Raw genomic sequence first — 23,275 nt, 5'->3', positions numbered from 1 at the left:
GGGCTGGCAGGGAATGCGATAGATCTGGCGGAAGCAGCCAAAAACCCCTCAGAGAGTTAGAGTCCCCGCTCTTCTCATCCTCTTATAGCAAGAGGCAAAAGGCTACGTCAGGCAGGAGCGCTCTGCCCATGGTGAATAACGCTATACCGGCAGGGCCGGTACCTGCCTGTTGACACCTCTGGGCCTTGCATCAGGTTCAGTAACCTCAGTAGCTTCTTACTCTGCTACCAGCTAACTTTTACCTGAATGTGTACCACCCGCTTCCCAGCCGCTCTGTGCTTGGCTCTATAAAGACAATCGCTGTTTGAACGGCCTTTGCAAACAAGCACTTGAGATGGACGAGTTTCCAGAGTGCTGGATACAGAAAGCCGTGAAAATTGTAATGTTCTCGGAAAGACCAGAACACTGTGCAGAAAAAAAAGGATTTTCATGTATAAAGTGATTTTATTTTATATTTTCTCCAGAGTCCTAGTGAAACTTTTCCATTAGTGAAGGCAAAAAAGTACAAATCTGGCAAGCTTATACATCAGTAGTGAAACATGCCCTTCAGCATGGCCGCGACCTGTCCTTGCAAAATCAACTACGGTCCTAGCATTGCACCTCTGCAGCGACAGAGGAAACGGTATTGTTTAAAGAGCACTGAGATAAAGAAGGAAACATTAAAAGCACAAGATGGCCACAGACAGAAAATAAATTAAAAGCATCTGTAAAAGTTTCTTTCTATATACAAAATAACTTGTCTTTTTGGGGGATAATTTTAATTTTTTTTTAAATCAACATCGCCTATACAAAGATTTGCCTTTCAACAGAAATAATTTTAAAATGCTGTTTTTTTTTACAAGGAGAAATGAGTTGCTCAACAAAACATCAGTCTCCCGCAAGCTGCTGAGCTCCTCCTCAGAGATGAGCATGCACGGCTTTTGGGCCCACCCTGCAGCAGAGCACAGGGATTTGCAACCCCAAGGCTGCTCAGCACCTCACGAATGGCGCTCTGCTCCTTGCAAGTTCAGGGTCCCCAGACAAAGGAAGAAACGGAGCTCGCCTTGTGACCCCATTCAGGGAAACAGTGTCATCGGTTCTAGCGGGTGATTGACCTCGGTTAAGGTACTGCGCTGCAGGACACGAGAGTCTTCTTTTGCGCGCTCTATTTTGCAGGCTTATAATGAGATTCCCTATTCAGCCTCTCAGAGTGGGATTTCCGAGAGCTTTTTGCAGTGGCCTCCTCAACATCTGCTCATCGCGGGTGACTCTGCTCTCAGAAGACGCTGTCCAAAGAGAGAGCTTTCGTAGCTCGAGACATTCCCCTGCCCATCTTTTGTGCCAAGCAATAAAGGAACGCATGTGCATCAGGTATTACATAATTAGATAGGAAGCAGAGCCATTTATCGATTAATAGTACTTGAAAAAGAAACATAACAGGTGGGAAAAGACCTCTGTGCCGATTTGAGATTAAAATGGTGATGAAAAACATGAGTTGGAAATATTTTTGAGGTCCCTACTAATACCAAGTTATATAGAGAAATCATTGCCAGTGTGAATAACACATAATTGATGCTAGACATGGCTTTCTGTAGAAAGTTTCACTTACACAGATGCAAAACAAGTCATGGGCATAAAATGTCTCACTACTATACAGTCAACCGAAGAGAACACTCTGTAGAGCTGGAAGAGGCAGATAACATGTAACTTGTAACAGCATACCTATTTTACACGGTATGGATACATGACAAAGTCTGGCTGTACCCCAGTGGAAACCACACGTAACATATGCATGCTCGCTTTCGGGTGATGCTTTTAAGATCACTTCCAGGCTGTCTCATCACAGCACTGGAAAGCATCGCGTACAGTCTCAAACTCTGCTTCAGTCCCAAAGAGGGACTCAGGGCATGGCTGCCCAGACTGCCACGCTGGGGCAACACCTGTGTTTAGTTAGCGCTTCTGTTCTGGACTGCAAAAGTGGGAAACTTGGCTGCCAACACCCTATCATGATCTGGGTAATCCCGCTACCATCCAAGGGGTGGGCCAGGACGTGTCCGACCTCTGCATTTTCCTCTGAGGAGCCCCGTTCCTGGCACTGCTTGTGTCACGCACCGTTCACAGACCGAGCTGAGCTCAGTTCGGTCCCGACCTTCTGCCCAAGAGCCAGCCTCTCCGATTCATCCCTGGCAAGCGGGAGGCTGGGGCTCAGCGATTCCTCGCCTCATGGGGTCCCCGTTCCCTTGGCATTTTCCTGGGGGACTGACTGCCCTTCTCTGAGGCAGCAGTCTCATTTGCAGTGGGATGACCCCCCACCCTTCCTGTGCAGATTCAGACAGCCACAAGATACTTTCTCATCTGCGCTGTGTTTTGGAAGGTGCAGTCTGGTGCTATTCTAAGGAAGAAACAGGCTGTAATCCTAGCACAGGGTGATGCAGGGAGAAATCCAGCCTCGAGGGCTACTGAGCAGCTCCCACCTTTCTACTCAGGACAAGAGGTACGCAGATCAAGAACCTCAAACAGGAAATTATATTAGTGACAAGAGTGTTCGTCCTCACCAGCCAGCTCACCGCGAACAAAGAAACGGGATGTATTGGCACAAAGCTGAGGTTGCCTTCTCAAGCTCTATGAAATCTCTTTTCCCACAAGCTCTCTACAAATTGAAGATCAGATTTAGTTGGATTTATTTTTTGAGCTAGTGTGTTTTTTAACAGTAGCACTGTCATGCCAAATTGTATACACAGCCTTCTCTGTGCAGCTCTTGCAAAAGACAACTATCAGAAACCACTGCATCTGTTTTGGCTCGCGGGGCCTGATGTCTGCTGAAAAATCCAAGCTTGCTTCCAGCTCAGCCAGTGGCACCCCCATGTGTCCTAATGACACCGTGCCCAGGATCGGACCAGCGTATTAAAAGGAGAGCCTGTGCACATCGCTACTTCTGCCCATCCTCAGGAGCCCACACAGCTCCGTGCCAGAGAGACAGGCTCTTTTTCAGTACCAAGCTGTGAAAAGCTCTTGGTTGTCTGCAACTGTCTTGTCTTTTCCGCCAGGAGAAAAGCACAGCTTTTTTCCTCCTGTTTTTAAGTCCATCCGATTTGCACACAGACTGTCTGACTTCTCTCCTGCATATGGAAATGGATCAAAGGAGCCTTCATCCAAAGGTACACAGCTTCACACTTGGTGCTGGGCTTCGATGCCAGTTCCGCTCCCATATGCTGAAAACGGTACTTGTCCTCTAGAAATGGAGACTTTTCCAGCTCCAGGGAACAGATCCTTCAAGGCAAGGCCCTCCTGAACTCTTGGAATCCTAACGCGAGGCAATCAGGTTGTATAGCTGTGCTGATTAGAGTTGCTCAATTGGAGCCAATAAATGTGTATCCAGTAGCACTCTGCGAGTCCGCCTGCAAGGGTATGGTGTTCAAGTGTGACCTGCATCTGGGACTAATCACTGTGGGGGTTTTTTTTGTGTTGTGGGGTTGGTGGTTTTTTTTTTTTTTTTTTGCTTTGTCTTTTTTGTTTGTTGGGTTTTTTTTAAATTTAAACACCTTCACCATCCACTGAGACTCTGCGCAGGTAAAAAGCGACAGCCAAAAGGATTCCTAGGCTACCTATTCCACCTCCACACCTCTTGCACCCGCACATTACTCCGGTTGGTAACCACGACAGCACCAGTGACCAAATACAAAAATCCATGACCGAATATTTAAACTAACCACAAATAACTACGAAGCTGCAAAAAGGCAGGTCTGTAGGACAACCGTTATCACCTTCAATAATGCTGAGGAACTGGCGACTCCACAGTAGAGAATATAACTCTCAGGATGATGGAGAATTTATTTATTCGCTATGAATATCTGCCCTTTAAATACACTATTTCAGAGAGTCAGTTACGCAGCTAACTTACGAAAAAGGCTGGTTGACATTTGTTCTTAGTGCAAACTAAAACATCACTCTCACCAGCCAAAAGCGCTTTTACATCATCCTCTACAGATGGCGCTGCTGGAAATGGAAGCGAGGTTCTGGCTAAGGCCCCTCTGTGAACATCTACAGAGCAAACTTTTTGCAGCCGTGCCTGAGATTCATTAGATGTTTTCTTTCCCGCTTGAAGTTTCTCAAATGAATTTTTGGCAGATAAAGTTACTGAAAGAACATTTCGTGGTTTTATTGTGCAAAACCTGCCACTACGAAACCTTAAATTGTCAGCATAAAGTACAACAAATTTGATTTCCAGAGTAGAGGTGAAGTGAGATAAGAAAAAAAAGTATTTGCTATCTGATTAATGTAACAATCAAAACTCACCAACCAGAGGCAGTTTTGATCAAATAATCATAGCGAAGGCCTACAGATAAGAATTACGCACCAAATAATTTCACGTCAGGAATGTATTACCGTGATTTACTCATAGGTTATTTGCAACTACGGTCTGGAATATGTGTTGTGAACAAGTCACTCAGTCGCTGCACCGAGTGCGACACTTCCATGCCTGCGGCTCGCTGCGTTTCCATAGTGGCACAAAAGAAAAGCCTCTGCTTTTGAGACACCGCAATTACGTACGCCGCAGTAACGTGTTTTGTGCTCTTCCAACCAAGGGCGCTGACATCTAACAAGCTGTATTACAAAGAATATGCCAACGAAAATGAATACACACGTGCAGTCAGTGACACATCGTATCAAGGAGATACACATCTAAGCTACATTATCTAAAGCTCTCAGGATGTCAGATTTCTCTTCTTCACTGCACTACTCAGTAATCTAATGCAGAAAGCTTACCTTTGAAATGAAGAGCAGTGTACCTCTAACCTCCCACCCCATTTGTCACCGTAAGAACACAGACAAGAGTTAACAGCCACTGCTGCTTCCAAAATCTTATACAAAAATAGATCGGTACATCCCTCTTGGCAGCCTCAAAAATCTTCAAGAGTCCTCTGCAAACTCCTTTTTCATCTCTTGATTTCGGCAGAAACAGTCCGTCCCCATCATCAGGACTTGTGTCTTGGTCAAATTCAGAGACGAATAAAGTTCATATTCTCTTTGCTTGGAATTGCTACTCGGAATCCATTCCATTTCCACCCTCTCGGTTTAGATTTGTTTACATTTTTTTTCTTTTTTTTTGTCCAAAGCAAATGCAGTGGCAGTGCAAACAAAAAATAGGTATCGTGAACACGTCCCACACCCCCAAACAGCAAGTGATCACCTCAGTGTTTCAGAAAGGTCTCCCCGAGATGTTATCTGCACGCACAGGATTCCACTGTCATGTTGGGGTACACTTTAAGAACCACGTTTTTATTTTCGTCGAAGAACAAGATACTAAGGGAAGACATTTTGTCAGGAACGCAGCAAGGCTCGGGAATGCCCGGGACGACCCCGACGGCTCTCACTATGCTCTGGATGGTGGCGTGGTTGGAGGGCTTCAACGCCTGCAAGAGAAGGGCACAGCAGAAAATGTAAATGCACTCATGTTAGAATGAACCCACATACTCTTAACAAAACTGTCAGGTTTTTTTTATTTTTTTTGAAGGGCCCTGTGGAGACGGCACAGGCGACTAGCTGTGAAATCCACCTTCTACTCTACCGATTCCAGTCGTCACTGTAGCGTCCCTGAGCCAGCAGCAGGGAACGCAAATCCTGGCCAGTTCTTTCGGCCACCGGACGTGAGCGTCGCTCCACCTCTTTCGGCTGCAGCGTACTGCTGGGGACGGGGCCTCGGAACCTCTGTGGGACGTGCCTTCCTAGGAAAACGCCCAGGCAGCAGACCTTGCAGCAAGCTGTACCTAAAGGTCAAGGCAGTCTCTTGTAAGCCAATTAAGTCACACGTGGGCTGCAATTTAGCAATAAAACTTGTTCGCCTGAGAGGGAGGCAGTCGACGTGCTGGCATGCCAAGTCACTAGGAGAGCTAAAGAAACATAACCAGTAGGCCGGGAGGTTTGACCACTGGAACGAGAGAACGTCAGGAAAAACAAAAGTGGATAAAATGGGTACGGATGAGAGAAGGGAAGCACTTTACGCCACGACGCGAATTGTTCCAGCTCGCTCTTGCGCAAGGTTGGGTTGTTTTGCTCACTCTTCTGTGCCATGTCACTTCTCATTGGTAGCATACGTCACCAGTGACACAGCTGGGTAACTGAGCCCCCGAATCCCCTGTCAGTTGTACCTCATATTAAAGGTGGCCTTTTTCACCAAAGGACAACGTTTCCTGGATTTATCCTCACGTAAATAGGAACACACTTTGGTTTGATACAAACAAAAAGCGAATACGACCAGCAAGATATCTGTATCTGTTCACGAACCCAGATTATTTTAACACACTCATAAAAATGAACTTATTCATAAAAATGAAAAACACAAAGCTTGACCTCTGAACCACCAAACCTTTCCAAATCCAAGCATCTGTACAAAAGAAAGGCAAGCATGAAAAACGCACAAGATGCAGTCTATAGCCAAAGGCTTTTGGTTTTGTAAGAGCGACACTTTAACAACGCTTTTTAGAGCTCTTTTTACACGTTGAACCTGGGAGTCACGAACTTCAATATGCTCTGTCAGATGCCCCTGAGAAATACATGGAACAAGATCGTTTGGGCCAAACGTGCAACTGGCAGTTTTGCTAGGACGAGAGACGATTTGATTTTGGAAAAATCAGTCTTAAGGGTTATATATCTACCTACCCGAGGTGCAAGTCCTAAATGACCTTGCGTGCAAAAAGCACAGGAACAACTATAACATTCTCTTGTATCGTTTGTGTAGCACATCAGTACATTTAGGAGTAACCGCTTCCGATTCTGCAGGCAAAACTCACCTATGTCTCACCTGTCTCTGCTTACGGCAACATAGCTCACTACTAATGACAGCTGTATTCTCCTTCTTTCTCATAGACACAGCTGTTCCTTGAATTTCAACAGAAATGGATCAGAATGGACTCTTTCCCTATCTTGTTGTTCAAACTTATCTCAAAAGAGAATTGTAATCATTTGACACAGAATAGAAAAGAATTCACTGGGGAGCGTTCAGGAATTCTTCATGTATGTATCAGACCTAATTTGAATGGTTTTTCTTCTTCTCATGAGTAACCTATTTTGCTTGCGGAAAGGCTGAACGACAAACGGTGCCAATCCTGTGCGTTCCTTGCTTATGTCTAACCTCCGAGAGAATCAGAATTTCCCCAAGCGTACTCAGGATCCAAGTCCCTTTTCAACGCAGACGTTATACAGAGCCTGATCTTTTTCCCTACTGCCGTTTAAGTTTACTGTCATAGCTTATCATGTGAACGAGATGCAGAGCTGAGCTGATATTCTGTTTGAAATACAAATACAAAGCTCGTTGCAGCATCCTCTTTATGGATGTAGGTTCCCCAGCTCGGTTACAAAAACACTGCTCTCCATCCAAGTAGCTGATCTCAAGACAGACATTTCTGTTTGTTTTTAAGTCAAGTGTACCTATACTCCTCAGCAGTAGTCAACAGTAATTTCAAAAGTATCTTAGATTCAATATACAATTTAGATTTCAGCCTGCAAAAGGAAGTAAAAGTGCCGCTAGCATCCAGGCTTGTTACCTAAGTCAGGTGCAGTGCAGCATTCTCCACAAAAATAACTGGGAGCCAAAGAGATCTCCTCAGTCTGCTGATCAGACGTCAAAAGGTAAAACACCTACTGAGATCCTGTTTCCCATCGCCAGCAGTACTGGAATTAAAAATAGGTCTCCGAATACACTGTGTTAAGGTCTCGTTGGCAGCTCTCCCTTTCAGATACGGACTCTGTACCACTACAATGCTAAATTGTACAGAACCCATTTCAAGCATTGCCTCAGCTATCGGTGGGAATATCCAGGAGGCATTCTGTCATCCTGTGATAAAAGAAATATCTCTAGCTGATATTGGATAACACAGAACACCCTTGGTACTGATTTGAAGTCTGTCTCTAGCACACTGCCGCCGGCCCTTAAGGTGCGCTCTTGAAGATAACCAGCTTTGGCGTAACTCCGCTTCTGCCAGTGGAAATTTTACCGAGACTAGACTAAAACCCAAAGGCATGGGCTGCTCAGAAAACCAAAAGCCCCCTCAGAGCACTGAAACGGCATAACGCTCTGCACAAGGGGGCGAGTTAGGCCATACCCTGCGGGCCATCCACACTCCGTCCGGCATGTGCTCACAAAAAGCAGGCAGAGATTTTCTCTGGGGAGGGGAGCAGCAGGGGAGTGCGAAAGGAGCAGCGGGAGGAACAACGCCAAGCTGACTCCAAACAGCCTAATCTGTGAACGAGTCCAGCTGTGGCTCAGGCCACACCGCTGAGCTGCACACATCCCTGGGAGACTCGCCGCCCTGTTCAATTTCAATAGACATGCATTACGCAGGGCAAACGATGCCAATTAGGAGCTTTGATTCCTGACCTGGGAAGAGGGTCTGCCCGGCCTGCGTGCTCTGCGTCATTACGCAAGCCCAGCACGCGTGAGTATGACAGCAGTCAAACCCGCTAACTGAAACCATGGAAGGGGCAAGGCCAGAAAACTGGGAGGTGGAAAGGCGGAGGGAAGAGGCACATCTGTTCTTAATTACCCCACAGGTTGTCAACTTTAGGAGCTGGCCCCCAGCAAGGGAACATTATATACCCACAGGCACAAATTATTGTTATTGCCTCACAGTTACAGTATCATTTTGCAAACATGGTCGTATTAGTAGTACCACATATTACGCGTGGCTCCAGAGAAACACACGGCTCTACCAGACGCTCGCTTCACCTTTTTGTATCATTTAGCTTTTCATTTGCTTTGGAAAACAAGACCGCTTTGGTTTTTGCAATTAAAAAAAGAGCACAAAAGGCACAACTCCAATTCCAACGTGGACAGAAATCTAACAATTGCTCTCAGGGAACCGGACCCGCAATATGTTTCGGTAACCTGCTCTCTAGTACATGGCAGCAAATATTCAGCTTCACAGCATCTAAATAACTATAACGCTCTGCTGCTATAACTCTTTGCTCCACCCAAGCTTAGAGTTTCACACAGAAATGTCAAATTAGGCCTTTTAGTAGGAATTTGTAGAGGAAAACTGGTGCCCTGGGTATGGCCTTGCAGGCCTGCGCTACAGGCTTAGTTCAGGCAATCAGGCCTTCCGCTCCACGTCAGCAAAGCCATTTAAGCTCTGCGCTGTGGCTGCCCACCCATTTCTCCTGTTTGTTTCTCACCTTTTCTATGCTGCAAGCTTTTCACAGGGCAGGCACAGCTTCTGCTAGCGTGTACGTGCTGCTGGAGAACGCGTGTTCTCAAAGTCTCATCTCAACTCTCAAAGAGACCTGCTTTCTCTCTTAAATGTCTCCTTTCCCATCAGCTCTCAGCAGGATTGTATTTCAGTCGGAGCAAGGAGAGACCAGAAACAGGGGCGTCCAAAACCACTGCATCAAGAATTGTTTTTGAGAAAGCCTTGTTTGCTCTATGATTCTATGAAGAGTCAGCTGGCCAGGACCCATTGCTTTTGGATCCAACTCCGACTGTCATACAAGCGGTTTATTTTACTCTCTTGCTTACACTCGCAGCGTCCCCCGCCTGCTCCTACGGTCCCACAGAGTCTCTGTCGCTTTGACGGTCATGTCTCACTAGGCACACGTTGTTCCTAGAGCGCACTGTGCTGACTGACCTCAGCGTGGGTCTGGCAGCAAGGGCTCCTTCGAGGCCTAACGACTACTGTCTAACAAGCAATTTTCTAGATCTGGTTTGTATTACGTTTATTAAACAGGTTAATAACAAGTTCACACGTCATAAGCACCATTCAGGAAATGTTTTATGTCAATTCAGGTTCTGGACAAAAAAAAAAAAACTAATACCATGTAATATTTTTGTAATTACCTTTACAAGCCTGTCTTCTTACTAGCTGTTCTAACCATGACTCCTTGCAGCACCAGACAAAGATATCGTTTATTTACTAGATCCAAACACGTAACAAGTGACCAGCTGCCTTTTACCGGCACAAGAAACAAAACACATAGTTTACACTAACAGACGGTGCAAAAGAATCAATAAAAGACCTTACCTTTGGAATCGGGAACTGGCATTCCCCCGAGCAGTAATAGGCATCGAAGGATTTAGGGGAAATAATCCACTCGCTCCAGCCGATGTCTGCAAAATCTACCTTGAGATAGCGCCGGGCGCAATACCTTGGCTCATTCCACTGCTTCCTCCTCGCCTTCTTCAGCGTTTGCTCGTCAAACTGGAGAGTCTGGCTCTTCTGGCGATGATTCTTCTTCCTCTGCTTTTTCTTACTCTTTGCCCTCTCTGCTAACTGCGGCTGGAAGGTTTTGTAGGGTTTTCCGTCTCCCCATCTATCATCCTCATTGTACCGGTACTCAGCTCCCGGAAGCTCGTTATTCTGCAACGGCAACAGGATGTTAGCGGAGCGTTTTCGTCGCCGCTTCCTGAGGCCGCTCCTCATGTGGTTTTCCGGCCTGGGAAAGACCCTTGTCAGAGGATAACGGTGCCCCTGCAAACTAGAGACAACGCTCTCTGGCTCCGAAATAGCAGAATCATTGGCATAAATCAGAACGTAGGGTTCAAAGCGAGAAGGCACCCTTTTCCAGGGGCGATGGCGGGCCAGATCCATTTTGACACCGATCAAGAGCTCATGGTTTTGTTTCGCTTCATGCAGGAGCCGAGTGATATCTTTCCACTGCCACGAAAGGACATCCTGGTAAGCAGCGGAGACATTTATTAGGAAAAGTCCCAGGCTCCGAGTCTGGTTCCCAGCGGAAGGAAAGGCCCAAACCGAAAGATGTATCTGAATTTCGGGTTTCCTGTGCCCGTGACGAGAACAGCCTCCAGACTGGGAACAGTTCCACTCGGCGTGCAACAGATCACCAATATAATAATGCAACGAAGCTGACAAGATGTTTTCAGACTCTGTGAGCGATGTCAAGTTAAAAACGTACATCTCGGGGCTTTTGGGGCTCCCTGGAAGAAGAAATGCGTAGGTAACACCACGAGCATTTCAAACTGTTATAGAGAAAAGAGCAAGCGCATTGCTTTCTAGGTTATACAAGAAGTTCACGAGACATTTTCACGCAGCACTGTGGGAACGCGTTTAGGCCACTATTCACAAAAATATCCAAGGTGGTAAACCGGTGACTGTAAATCACTTTCAATCTGGTTTCCTTCTAATACCTGTCTCCACCCAGAAACACTCACGCATTTCCTACCGCTCCTCTGACTTCAGGAAACAAACTAGGTCACAGGAACACAGCTCCGTAACACATGCGCTGAGAGCTTCATCTATCATCCAGAAATTTAAACAATGCCATAGTAAGGTTTTGCTCTTTTGTCTTCCTCTTCCTGCAACATTTCCAACCCCTCGCTCTCTCAAAATGCATTTAGGTGACTATGGCTGCCCTGTCCGGACTAAAGAACTATCTGTCTTTGCCCAAGACAATTGAGACATCAATGGAACATCAATGGCACTGAACCACGCCTTAGCCCACACTTAGATGAAGCTGGAGAAAGGCTCCCGCTGGCTTCACTAGGCACTAGATTGTCTATAAATGTCCATTAGGTTGCCCAGGGAGGTGGTGGATGCCCCATCCCTGGAAACATTCCAGGCCAGGTTGGACGGGGCTCTGAGCAACCTGATCTGGTTGGAGATGTCCCTGCTCCTTGCACAGGGGTTGGACTGGAAGGCCTCGAAAGGTCCCTTCCAACCCTAACCTTTCTATGATTCTACAATCTTGTTGAGCCACAGTCTCTATTGCAAAGGAAAGATTCGCTTCCCTACTAGTCGAGGTTCGAAGTGGCAGTGAGAAAAAGGAGAAGTCTGGATTCAAACAGGGCGTGATTCTCAGTGTTGCCAAAGGCTCGCAGGTGTACTGCCACGTAACTCACACAAGCTCCGACTGCCAAGTCGTTCAATGTAAAAAAAGCCTAGCTGATTCCTTCAAATCTTCCGCTCTGCTCCACGGCGATCAGGGCCTCACCTACAAGACAGGAAGTTTGAGGCCTGAGGGCATTTAATCTTAGATTCTAAAGATGTCAAAGAGAGTATTAGAGAGGGACCCAAAACCATGTAACATCTGGTACAGCTACCTATGCGTATCAGGATGCAAAACAGGTAAGCAAACACAGAAAGTACTACATGTTATTGACAACAGCCTTGCACGCAAAGAAGAACGTGGCTCGCCTCTAAACACACGGGAAGAAGAAAAGCCGGGACAGAATCACTATTTAATAATTTTTAAGGCTTGGATGCCAGGTCTGGAGAAAGAGACAATTCACCATTTACAATGAGCTAAACACACAAGCTGGTCTGACAGCCTTTTGGCTAAGTCGGACACTGATCACAACCAAAGTTTCCCTCTAGAATCATCGGGCCCAGGACCACTTCAAGTATGCTGGAAAAATTTAGCCATTCCACCTAGGACCCATTTCATCAATTTTCATGCCACCCAGAGTTAGGAAGTATTTACAGGTACCTGCCGAAGGTAGGTAGACAGTAACAAAGCCATCTCAATAACCAAAATAAAGCTAACCCAAAAGGTTTTGGTGGTTTTTGGTTTGTTTTATTTTTTGGGGGGGGGGGGGGGGGGGGGATGGGACGGTGGTGGTGTGTGGCAAAATGCATCCACTTGCCTCTGTGCAGAGGGAAACAAGCCAAGGATAATCCCGCTTCGCGGTTGGGACGTTACCGTATCGATTAGGAGGGACATGGGGAATGCTGGGGTTTCCGCTGCTGTGAAATTACAGAAGTCAACCTAACAACAGGAATCTTGCGCAAACCCAAGGATGGGCTCCTAACGCTGGCTGGCCGGTGAAAACAGATGGCCGACTCCTTGAATCCCCTATAGGGTGCAAGAGAAAGGCTCGGGGCTAAGGTTTAATTGCTGTTTTAAAAATTTCCTGTTAGGACTAAAGTTACGTCTGTCCTTCACAGTGAGAGAAATACAGATCCAAATGTTAAAGTGCTATTGAGAGCTATAAAACCAGGCTGCATAGAAAAGTAAAATACAGTAAAGCAAAGGTACAGTCTGTAGCCCCCCAAAGGGCTGGAAACAACCCAGCACATTAGGACTACAAGGGAACACAGAGTTAAACGCTTCTTTGATATCGTGACAGGTCAAAAACCTCTCTGGAGGCTGAAGAGAACTTAGGGTTTATATAAATTTCGCCTTTTTTTTTTTTTTTTTTTTTTTTTAAATTCTAAGCAACAAGATGGACTAAGTTGCCAGTGGACTAGGGAAGAACAGTCTCCCCCCTTCCCCTCTCAAAATGCTGCAGGAAGTCCCCTGCCCAAGCAAGCAAAAACATCATTTTCAGTACCAATCTTTCAAAGGTTTTGACAACTTTACATTCTGGCTGACATTGTGTGCTTCCAGCCTGCAATATTCACCAAACCGCTAAAGCCATTCATCTAAGTCCAGCAAAAGACTGTATTCTCCCTCCGCCTCCTTACCCCCAATCCCAACAATCTCAGTAGTCCCCTTCTTCTAAACATTTTTCGCATCAATAATCTAACCGATACATTAAAAAAGCAGCAATCGGCCTGACTAGAAAGACAGAACCCTTCTCCCCATTACATGACAGGCATTTCTTCAGGAGATTAGGGAAAAAACAATATTGGCTTTTCTCAGCAAAACAGAGGGAAAAAAAGGCCAAATAATTTATGGAACGCAGCTTTTTTATACATTCAGCCTAGGCTGATGGTGGATCACATAGGTAAACACCCAATAGCTGAAAACTAACGTACCAAACCACCCGACTTCTGTTACTTATGCCTGGGGAACCAGATTTGCTATGAATTCGATCCTACTTGTAATTCTTCAAATCAAAACCGTCAGCTTATCACATTTGTACGAAGCACATGTGAGGACCTGACCTCCACTTTGTTTGTAATCACAGATACAACAAGGTTAATATGTAATTTGGCAGAGCGTGAAGGACATCAGTCTCAGGAACCAGAATTTATGATGTCTCACGAGCGCCTGTTGAAGGAGCCGTTATTTGAATCACTGTTTTATGTTGAATGACAAGTTTTGATTTTTATTTATAATAAGAACTCCACTTAAAAACACTGTCTGTTCTGAGCTGGCATACCACAGTGGAACACAAACCAAGCTGCTTTTGTTTACAAAGAAACCTGAGATGGCACAAAACAGACACAGGAGGAATATATCGTTTTGACTAAAACTCCAGCAGCCACTCTTGGTATTTAGCTCTATCCCCAAGACCAAGTGCTTGCAGCAGGTGGTGCTCTTTTCTTACCGAATGACCTCCCAGCTCCAACGGCTCTGCAGAGTTCTCGCATCGCTCAGTCCGCAAAACCATCTCGAGACCAGTCACCGCTGGCTGGCACAGATGTCTACGGATTTGCTGGCTTCCCGCTCAAAAAAAACCCAACTGCGTGACCCAGGGTTCTGTCACAACTTAGGAACGCCATGTCAAATACGGCCGTTGTTTGACAGCGATACCCAACTCTCAGGTGTGAGCAAAGCATGGAAATAAGCATTCCCCATGCTAGTCATTGCCCTGAAAAATGACAGATACATCAAGGAAGACTCAGCTTTAAAATATCCACAAATGCACCTTTTCCTCGGGAAAATTTCATTTCACTTAAATGAAACTTGTTGCTTAAAACCAGAGGACAGAAACTGCTGAAAATCTGTCCCCATGGTGGCGTAGTTTAAACTATTAGCCAAGCTCAGAAGCGTAGTTTAAACTTTTCACCCATGTCAGGAGGTGTCAAGTACCATCTAACCAAATTTTCTTGTGATGCGGGAAGCTTGCACTACCGACACCAGCGAAGTTTTACTGACTGACACGAGCTGAGGCTTCAACCTTTGCAATGACTTACTCTGATACCTCCTCTCACATAAACAGTGCGATTGATCCATTTCCCCCCTTGCTAATCCCAAAGAACCCCAAACTAAAACCCAAGCCAAAGCGAAGCTAGGCTTCAACTCTACTACCTTGTCAAAGTTCAGTAAATGGTATTTCCAAGCACACTGCCATCAATGGCTCCATGTTAAACAGAGGTGAGGAGGGGGCCAAACGGCCGGGTGAAGTCCATAAACAGCAGCCAGTGGAAAGAGGCAGTCTGACAACGCCCATCTACATCCTCCAGCCAGCACCCCCTCTATAAGACGACCTTTAAGGACTCAAAGGCAATGAGATCCCCTTGCAACCAAGGCCTCCGCTGATCTAAAAGGATAAATTCAGCTTTGCAGGTGAAAAAGTCAAACGCAGGCCCAGAAACCTGCACTCTAGAAGATCACAGCCTCACAACAGTCTTTTTCTTATGTTTTCCAATACCAAACAGAACCAGCAAAATCAGTAGCTTTGCAGCAGCTTTCTTTGCTCTAGTTGCCCCAACGAGAAGCGGGCTGTTGCGACACACACAAGGATCTGATGAAAAAACACAACCCTTCAGAGGGATGTTGGACAGAAGGTCCCCCTCTGCCCAGGCTGGCTCTCAGCATACAGCAGCGGAGGGAAGATCTTAGGAATCCTGGGCATCCCTGCACCGCAGGCAGCTGCTGGAGCAAACTCACAGTCGGGTTCCTCACCTCGCTGCCTGACAAGCTCTTTTTTTTTTTTTTTAAGCTCTTTCTTAGGTAAAGTGAGTTCTGCTAACTCAGCCTTGCTCTTTTGCAGTACAAAACAGAAAGCGCAGAAGACTTCGCAGCAACAAAGCATGCGAGGAGGTGAAGATTTAAAAGGAAACAAGCAAAGGAAAAACACGTGCAATGGAGCAATACGCAAGGAGTACAGTGCTACCTTCCAGATACTCCAAGGCCAGATTTCAGCAGTTATTTCTGCTCCCCTTCAAGAGATCACTGTGTGTTGCTGCCAACCTGAGGATGAATTCTCGAGACCAAGCTCTGCATGACAGAGCTCTTCTAAACTGCAATAGCTAAGACATAGCATCACTGCAGCATTTGTATCACTCGCCGCTACAGCATTTGTATTGCTTGCCGCTACAGCGTAGAGCTTTGAAGCGGCTGCCACGACCTGGGCAGAAAGATACTTGACAAGTAGAACATCTCATTGTTTGTGTTCACGTAGAACGTAATTTGGAAGGTACACGCAGTTAATGGACAGGCTATAGATTTACTGGCCGACTCAGCCCACGTGCAAGTCGTTCTTCACCTGTGCACTCTTCCCCTTGCTTGAATGAAACCCAGCGGCACCACGACAAAGCCTGTACTGGGCTAGCGTCACTTCCCCGGTCTCCCACGCAAGCGACGACAGAGCTCTATCACACAGGTGGTTGTCACCCAGACACCAAATCAGGGTGTGCCGTCACTCGCTGCCTGGAGATGCCAGCTTATTTACCAAACCCTCAGAGCAGAAAGAAACCCCGGCTCGTGGCGCTACAGCTGAAGTACTCATACCCGCTGATTCTCCAGAGGCGTGGCCCGTGCTTCCTCACCTCGCTGCAATAACCCACAGCCATATGGATTGCCTGTTACTAGCATTAAAAAGTTATTTTAAGAAAGAGCAGTAGGTCTGTGGAGACTGACATCACCGGCACGAACATATTCATGTTACAAGGGGCATTTCCAGGCATCAATAACTGGAATGAGTCCACTAACATGTGGCGCGTTTACCTTTACAGAGGATGCACTGACATTTTTATGGACTGCCAAGTCTATCCCATGGGTGAAAAAGGATGCAATAACGAGGACTATTTAGTTATATAGTCATCATTAGCCATCATTTAAACGAGACATTAAAGCGGTGCCCTCGTGCCAGTGCACAGCAAAGAATGTATCGGTGTTTCCGTCGTAAAACTTGGTTTTCACGGGTTCATAGTCCAGCTACAAAAGTTCACTCAGAGCTGGAAATGAGAACAAGTTCCGGGACAGAAACGCAAATTTGGAAGCCTAGTTTCTTCTTTTCTCCCACCTTTACTCTTACTCGATCGCTGCTTCCCCCTCGCCAATTTGAGTATTTTGCAAAAGAAAATTATAGGATCCAGTTCTCTCATTTTAAAGAGCACAGGACTCGGTGCCAAACTGATTTTTTTAATTGTTTCAGCAAAGCAGATAAGGTCACAGCAGCTAGTAACTTGATACGCAAAAGTCCACCGCTCTGATTAAAACTATCAGCTACTCAAATAAAAAAAACTTCAATAAGCAGCAGTGGTGCACGCTCAGGATATAACTTATATGTGGATTTTATGATATGAAAACCACAGATACGCATGAATGTGCCGCACGGTGGGCAAACGATCTCTTCTTTATATTTTAAGCAGAAAGACCACAGCAGATCCAGAAACTAAACACAATATCCAACTCGAAGCTAGCATAAGCAAACCAAGTAAGGAGGTTGCATCAATATAAGTACACAAATCTGGGAAGGGCAATAGGAAAAGCCGACTCTACTCTTTCTCATTGTCACGATTACGTCCATTTCAGCCGGCCGCAGCAGGCTGGCTGCATGAAAACCAAACCGCGCGCAGTCTGTCCCCTTGAGGGCAGAAGGTCCCACGTGAAATGACACGCTACAGACACCGCGAGGGACTGGGGACTGTGATGAGCACCAGGATTCCACATGCGCGACAGCACAGCGAGACAGGTGGCTACAGAAGCCAGAAAATTCAAATTCTGGATGTGGTCCAGAAAAGTCAAACCTACAGATTCCATCTGTTTCCTTTAGAGAAGGTTTGCTGGCCACTGTGCCTGCCAAAACGACAGCTTAACGATCTTCAACTTCCTTCTGCCTAAAAACTATCATGATGCTGCTGCTTGCGTTTTACAGGGCTCCCCAAAAAGAAACTCCCCCCACACACACACTCTCACCACCTCCTGTCTGATTATTTTTCAAGTTCCCGTTACAAAAGACCCTTAATGTTACTAGAGCTCAAAGAGGCTACAGTTTGGCCCGTACTGGTTTCTGCAGGCTGACGGCAGCCGGCGACTAGCCATTTTCCCTGAACAATAGTCCATTTCCCTGTTTGCGTGGGCAACTCGTACCACATCAGAGAAAAGAAGGGTGGTTTGAAAAGGAGGAGAACATAGTTCTTAAACCACAAGAATTGGCCTAGGGGCAGGTGTAATACCTAAAATTACCTGAAATTCAGTCAATAAAAAAGAGTTTAAAGTAATTTCTGACTGTATAGCTTTACTATAACATCATTAGAGGGACCCTCCAATTAAAGAAGACTCATTTGCAAGATGTGTTGCTTTCAAAAGCAAACTGAAAGTCTTGCATTTGAGGCTTTTACCTTTCCACTCTCTTTTATTTATTCTGTACTGTATCTTTCCTCCAGATCCTCAGCGTCAGGAGTTGCAGATCAGCACACCTCCGCGGGAAGCACTGAAAGTAAGCAGATTTCTATCAGCTGGAGGTCCAGTCATTCAGCGTTTTCACTAACCAGCAGGAGAAAAGAATGGTCACGTGCAGAAACCAACGCACAGACTCGACCATAGTTTAAGAGTACACTTGCCAGAACTGTCAAAGCATTCGGCTCTAACTCAAGTATCTTCTGACCTTCTTCCTAGCTGTCCTTCTAGAGTCACCAGGGATGGACAACCACTCAGCGCTGCGGTACCTGAAAAGAGTTCTCTCTTAGGATTTTTACTGAAGCAGAGCTCCCTGTGAGGCCCGGCCTAAGCAAGACAAGCTTGGGCTGCAAGCGTCATCCCAGAAACATCCCAGAACAGTTGCACACCTGCCACAGAAATCACGGACTGAACGTCCTTTGACTCAAACACACAAAAATAAATTAGAGCAGTCAAATCCATGAGAGAGAACAGTGCTGGAACGTAACTAGATACACTACATATGATGTACATCCTTCCTTCGCTTGTCAGGGATTTGATGCCTGGGGTTTCTTTCAGCTTTGTCACGGGCACCACAGGTTCCTTTTTTGAGTTACTCCAACTAAACAATTATGTTTTGAGACAATTTCACAAGAATAATGCAGAACAAGTTTGCCTGGAAAAAAGATCACTCAGTTACGAAAATCAAAGGCTAAAGCCCCCACTCCAAACAACAAACCACCAACAATTCAGCCTAGCCGTGAAATCCGGTGTGCGAGAGATCACAGGGCAGCGTAGAATGGAAACTTCAGAGGGGCTCATGCAGGCCTGAAGCTCTCGTCCTATCCGCTCGGAAGACTGAGCCACGGAAAGAGAAACTTCCATTTAACTGCTGTTAGGAGGCTCTTTGAATTAATCACGTCTTAGTTCGTTCTTGTCGACTGTCTGTTGCAAGACCACAGCTGCCATATGCAACACTACTTTTCTTGGACAAGAAACAGGGGCGGGTTTCAAGGAATCCTACCAGTTCTTGGTCTCATCACACAACACTACCTTACAGGGTCTCCAAAATTTGTCTGGTGGGTTACCCGGGAGATCTAGGAGAGGCCTTTCTCGCATGCTGCTGCAGCACCAGAAGCCCTCCAGGGGAAAAGTGAGGACAGAAAGGTTCCACAGCCACATTTCAGGGCTACGTTTCAGACAAGAAACAATTTCTGTCCTGAAAATACACAACTAAATTGCAAAATGTACTATGAAACCGCAAATAAAATCACTAAAGATTTCCTTCAAGACGTCTTGCTCTAGACATAGGACAAATGGGCAGATTCTTAGGGAAGCTGTGCTCACCCCAGACAAAAAGCTGCCTCCTGAAGGGGCTAGAAGCGGGGATGGTAAAGCGTGCGGAAGGACTAACGGCAACACAGTTTATTAATTTAACTGATGCAGCCACTCCAAGGACAAGGGAAAGCCTACAGGAGACTGAAAGTTGCAGCTGAGGAGTGCAACAGTCAGAGCAGAGGATCTGGAAACAAACTTCCTTGAAAGGGCAACACAGTGGACATACAGTTTCCACCACAGGGCCGGCCAGGCAGTCGGGCGCAAGGAAGAAGGAGAAAACCAGAAAACACCTTTCCACTCTCCCCACCGCCTTGAGGAACATTTCATGGAAGGGTTTTCTGGAAACGCATTTGACTGGGGATTTGAATTTTTTTTTTTTTTTTTTTTTTTTCAGACGTGGAAATGCCATGAATAACCATACAAAATGAGCTGCTGCTGCCTATGGTAAGAGAAAGACAACAGCTAACAGGTTAAATATTTTGCATAAATACTTATAAAAGCGTCAAAAAAAACTTACGACCACTTCAAATTTACTGCTTTGGCACTTGAACTGTGAAAGTATTGGAGAAGGAGGAAAGGGATTAGTGAACAGTGTGTTTATAGGACTGCTGCCACCCAATGTCAAGTGAGAGTATACATATAATCAGAAAGACCACAGAGATGGGGTTTCAACCAAAGGCCTTCTAGGTTTGGAACAATAAATATCTTGCAGCAGATATGCTTAAAGGAGCAGATACCACTCTGCCGGGATTCTACTCCTCTCTCGCTCCCCCCCCCCCCGCCTCGCGCTTTTTTAAAAAACTGCGTCTTCCCGTCTTTCAGTGAGGGAACTGCTTATTCCAGAAAAAAGCAACATACGTCGGACTTGATATTGCAAAAAATGGTCACGTTCAAAACACAAGAGTTCCTCCATAGGAGCAACAACGGGAGAGTCGTCCCAGCTCTCCATCCTCCAAAACCAGGGTATTTACACCTCTAAAGCCTCTCCTGTGGACAGAAATATTTGCAGTAACGTATGATGGAGATCATTTGTAGGGCTGAATCATAAGATACCAAAGCCATTTGATTACGCAGGGCATTTGATCTCTGTGCAGAGCTATCCTGTAACAGACATCGTTGCCTTCAAACAATCAGAAGTAATGACTCGCAAAGAAACCTAAAGTAAGTCTGGCACCCAGCTCTCAGTTTTCTGGGAGAAGAAGGAATCAATGCAGGTCACTGAATCTCCCAGACAACACTCAGTTTTACTGATAGATGCTCGTCCATCGAAAAGCTGCTCGGTCAATCCGCTAGTGCAAAGAAAAGCAAGACACCGGCAAATCGGGGTGCTATGTACGGCACAACAGTTGTCATATGAACAGCAAGTTTTCGGGATGCGGTGGATTTGGGAAGTGTATCCCAGCAAGGGTCACGTTTGTGTTCGGGCATTTCCCTTTGGCCCTTGCAGAGGTCACAGGCACAAAAAGCATCACAGAGGAGTCGAGGGATGCTGTGCCAAGCAAGTGCCGTCTTCCCTTTCTGCTAGGACGCGGCTCTTTTGGGATGCTGCCATGTTAAATACACGTCTCTGCCCTTTTATGAAAAATTACTTTACGTTTCCACAAATCCATCTGTGCATGCCAGTCTGTAATCACAGAGACAACTAAGCGCCACTGTCAGAGATGCTGAGATGCAGTATTTGCCACGCACAAATTATGCTTCAACTAAACTCATTTGCCACTGCTCCTAATTGTCATTACTGTCACCAGCGTCTCAAACTGAGTACTCCGCACACAGTCTAAAGGCTTGCCAAACCATGTTATTGCTCTACCACATGCAAACCAGCGCCTGGTTTCAACAGAAGCTACACGTGCAAAACACCGATAAAAGGAGACTCCAGAAAGGATATGTTAACTACTTCCCTTCCCTCGTACAGTACTCAGATACCATACGGCAGAGACGCTGTGTACGGAGCTGAAGCAATAAATCAGTAATTAAACTATTGGACAGAACGTAAAGACCATATCCCAAAATACAGGACCGCTGCCACAGGAAGAGCTGCTTTTAGAACCCTTTTCTCGCCCTGGTCCCTACGTGAGGCTCCCCGGGCGCTGCCCAAGGAGGCGGCTGCCGCTCACGGGGCTCGAAGGGACCGTTACCTTCCTGCGGCACAACCGGAGCACGCACGGCGGCACCCGAAGGCGAGCTGCCCCGCCAGCGGGTTACCCTGCCCGGCGGCCAGGGCCTCCAGCCGGGAGCCCCGTCCCTGCCCTTCCCTCCGCTCCGCGCCAGCGCTGCGCCGTGCCCGCCCCTCCGCCGCGCCCCGCGCGCAGCCCCGGGCTCCGCTCCCCGCCCCGCAACTCACCTGCTGCCAGCGGGCGGAAGCCGCGCACCGTGTTGCCGCGGCGGGGGGGCAGCGCGGGCAGCCCCGGCGGGCCCTGCGGCCGCGCCGCCGCCGCCGCCCGCCCGCCGCTGTACTGGTCGTAGAGCCGCAGCATGTGCTCCGAGACCCTGTCCGCCGCGCGCAGCCGCTCCGGCTGCCGCCCCGGGCCCGGGTCACCACCTGCCGCCGCCGCCCGGGCCCGGCCGCCCCGCGCTCCGCCCGGGGCCGCCCGCCAGCGCAGCCCGGCCCGGCCCGCCTGCAGCGCGTCCCCCAGCGCCAGGCACAGGCAGCCCCAGCCCAGGCACAGCCACAGCACCCGGCGCGCCCACGCCGCCATCCCGCCCCTGCGGCCGGCCGCGACGTGGGTGTCCCCGGCCCCCCGCGTCCGGCGGGTGAGACCGCGACCCCCGCGGAAGGCTGGCTCGGCTGGACGCGGCCCCCGGCGGCGCCGGGTGCGGAGGGGCTGCGCTAAAAATCACCGACGAGGTTTCCTCGGTTTAGAAAAAGAAAAAAAAAAAAATTAAAAAGAGGTAAAAAAAAAAACGTAAAAAAAAAAAAAGAAAGAAGACGCGGGGCGGAGGAAAGCGCCGCCGTGTGAACCGCCCGTCCGTCGCGCCGCTGGCGGGGGGGTTGTGCCCCTTGCCGCGCAGGTTGGTTTTTGGCGAGAGGTGGATGCGCGCTCCCCGCGTCCGAGGGTGCCGGCGCAGCCCGTCCGAGTTTGTGCGGGGCGTGGGCGCGCCCGTGCGTGTGCGAGAGAGCCCGGCGCGCGGGGCCGATCCGAGCGGCCGGCAGCCAATCACACCGCCCGCTGCCGGGGCGCCGGCCGCGAGCCAGGGGCAGCGCCGAGGGGAGAGCGCCTGCAGCAGCGCGCGCGCGGAAGCCGCGGGACCCCGCGGTTGGGAGTCCAACGCCGGCACCCGCCGCGTCCCGGGGGCAGCGGGGAAAAGGGGGGTGGGATGTTCCCCCTCTCGCCTCCAGCCTGCCTCTGCCACTGGCTGTACAATAACGCGACTGCCATAAAACAAACATCACGAGTCAAACCGCACTCCGCCCGCTCCCCTTGAAAAGCTCAAGGCTTGGCTGGAGTCGAGCGCGGTCCACGGCAGGCAGGTGGAAGGGATGCTAACCGGGCTGTGCTGGGGGTTCGGCCCACCTCTCCCGGGGGCATGCTGCTTCCCACTCTGTCACCCTCCAACCCGGCCAGGGCGGCCCCAGCGGCCTGAAGCCCGTGGAAGGGACGGGCACCATGCCCGGGAGAAAGGAGGTCAAGCCCTTTCAGGCACAGATCCCTTTTGCCAGCTGCACGGGATCAGGCAGGGGAATCCCACGCATCAGGACCCCTCCGCTACAGCAGGGCACAGCAAGGTGCTCCTT

The 23,275-nt window shown here is 47.9% G+C and overlaps 1 protein-coding gene across 1 annotated transcript; it reads right to left on the bottom strand.

The window, feature by feature from the left end:
- Positions 1 to 430: 430 nt before the first annotated feature.
- Positions 431 to 22,238, bottom strand: BMP3 (bone morphogenetic protein 3). Its single transcript, XM_086747430.1, has 3 exons — positions 21,884 to 22,238; positions 9,993 to 10,906; positions 431 to 5,393 (listed from the first exon to the last, which is right to left on the bottom strand). Exons 1-3 carry the CDS (start codon positions 22,236 to 22,238, stop codon positions 5,202 to 5,204), a joined length of 1,461 nt encoding a protein of 486 aa, XP_086603556.1. The 3' UTR covers positions 431 to 5,201.
- Between the last annotated feature and the right edge of the window lie 1,037 nt (positions 22,239 to 23,275).

Source organism: Chlamydotis macqueenii, chromosome 4 (genome assembly GCF_036417535.1).
Source record: "Chlamydotis macqueenii isolate bChlMac1 chromosome 4, bChlMac1.mat, whole genome shotgun sequence".
Classification (NCBI taxonomy): Eukaryota; Metazoa; Chordata; class Aves; order Otidiformes; family Otididae; genus Chlamydotis; species Chlamydotis macqueenii.
This window is presented reverse-complemented; position numbering and strand designations above follow the sequence as displayed.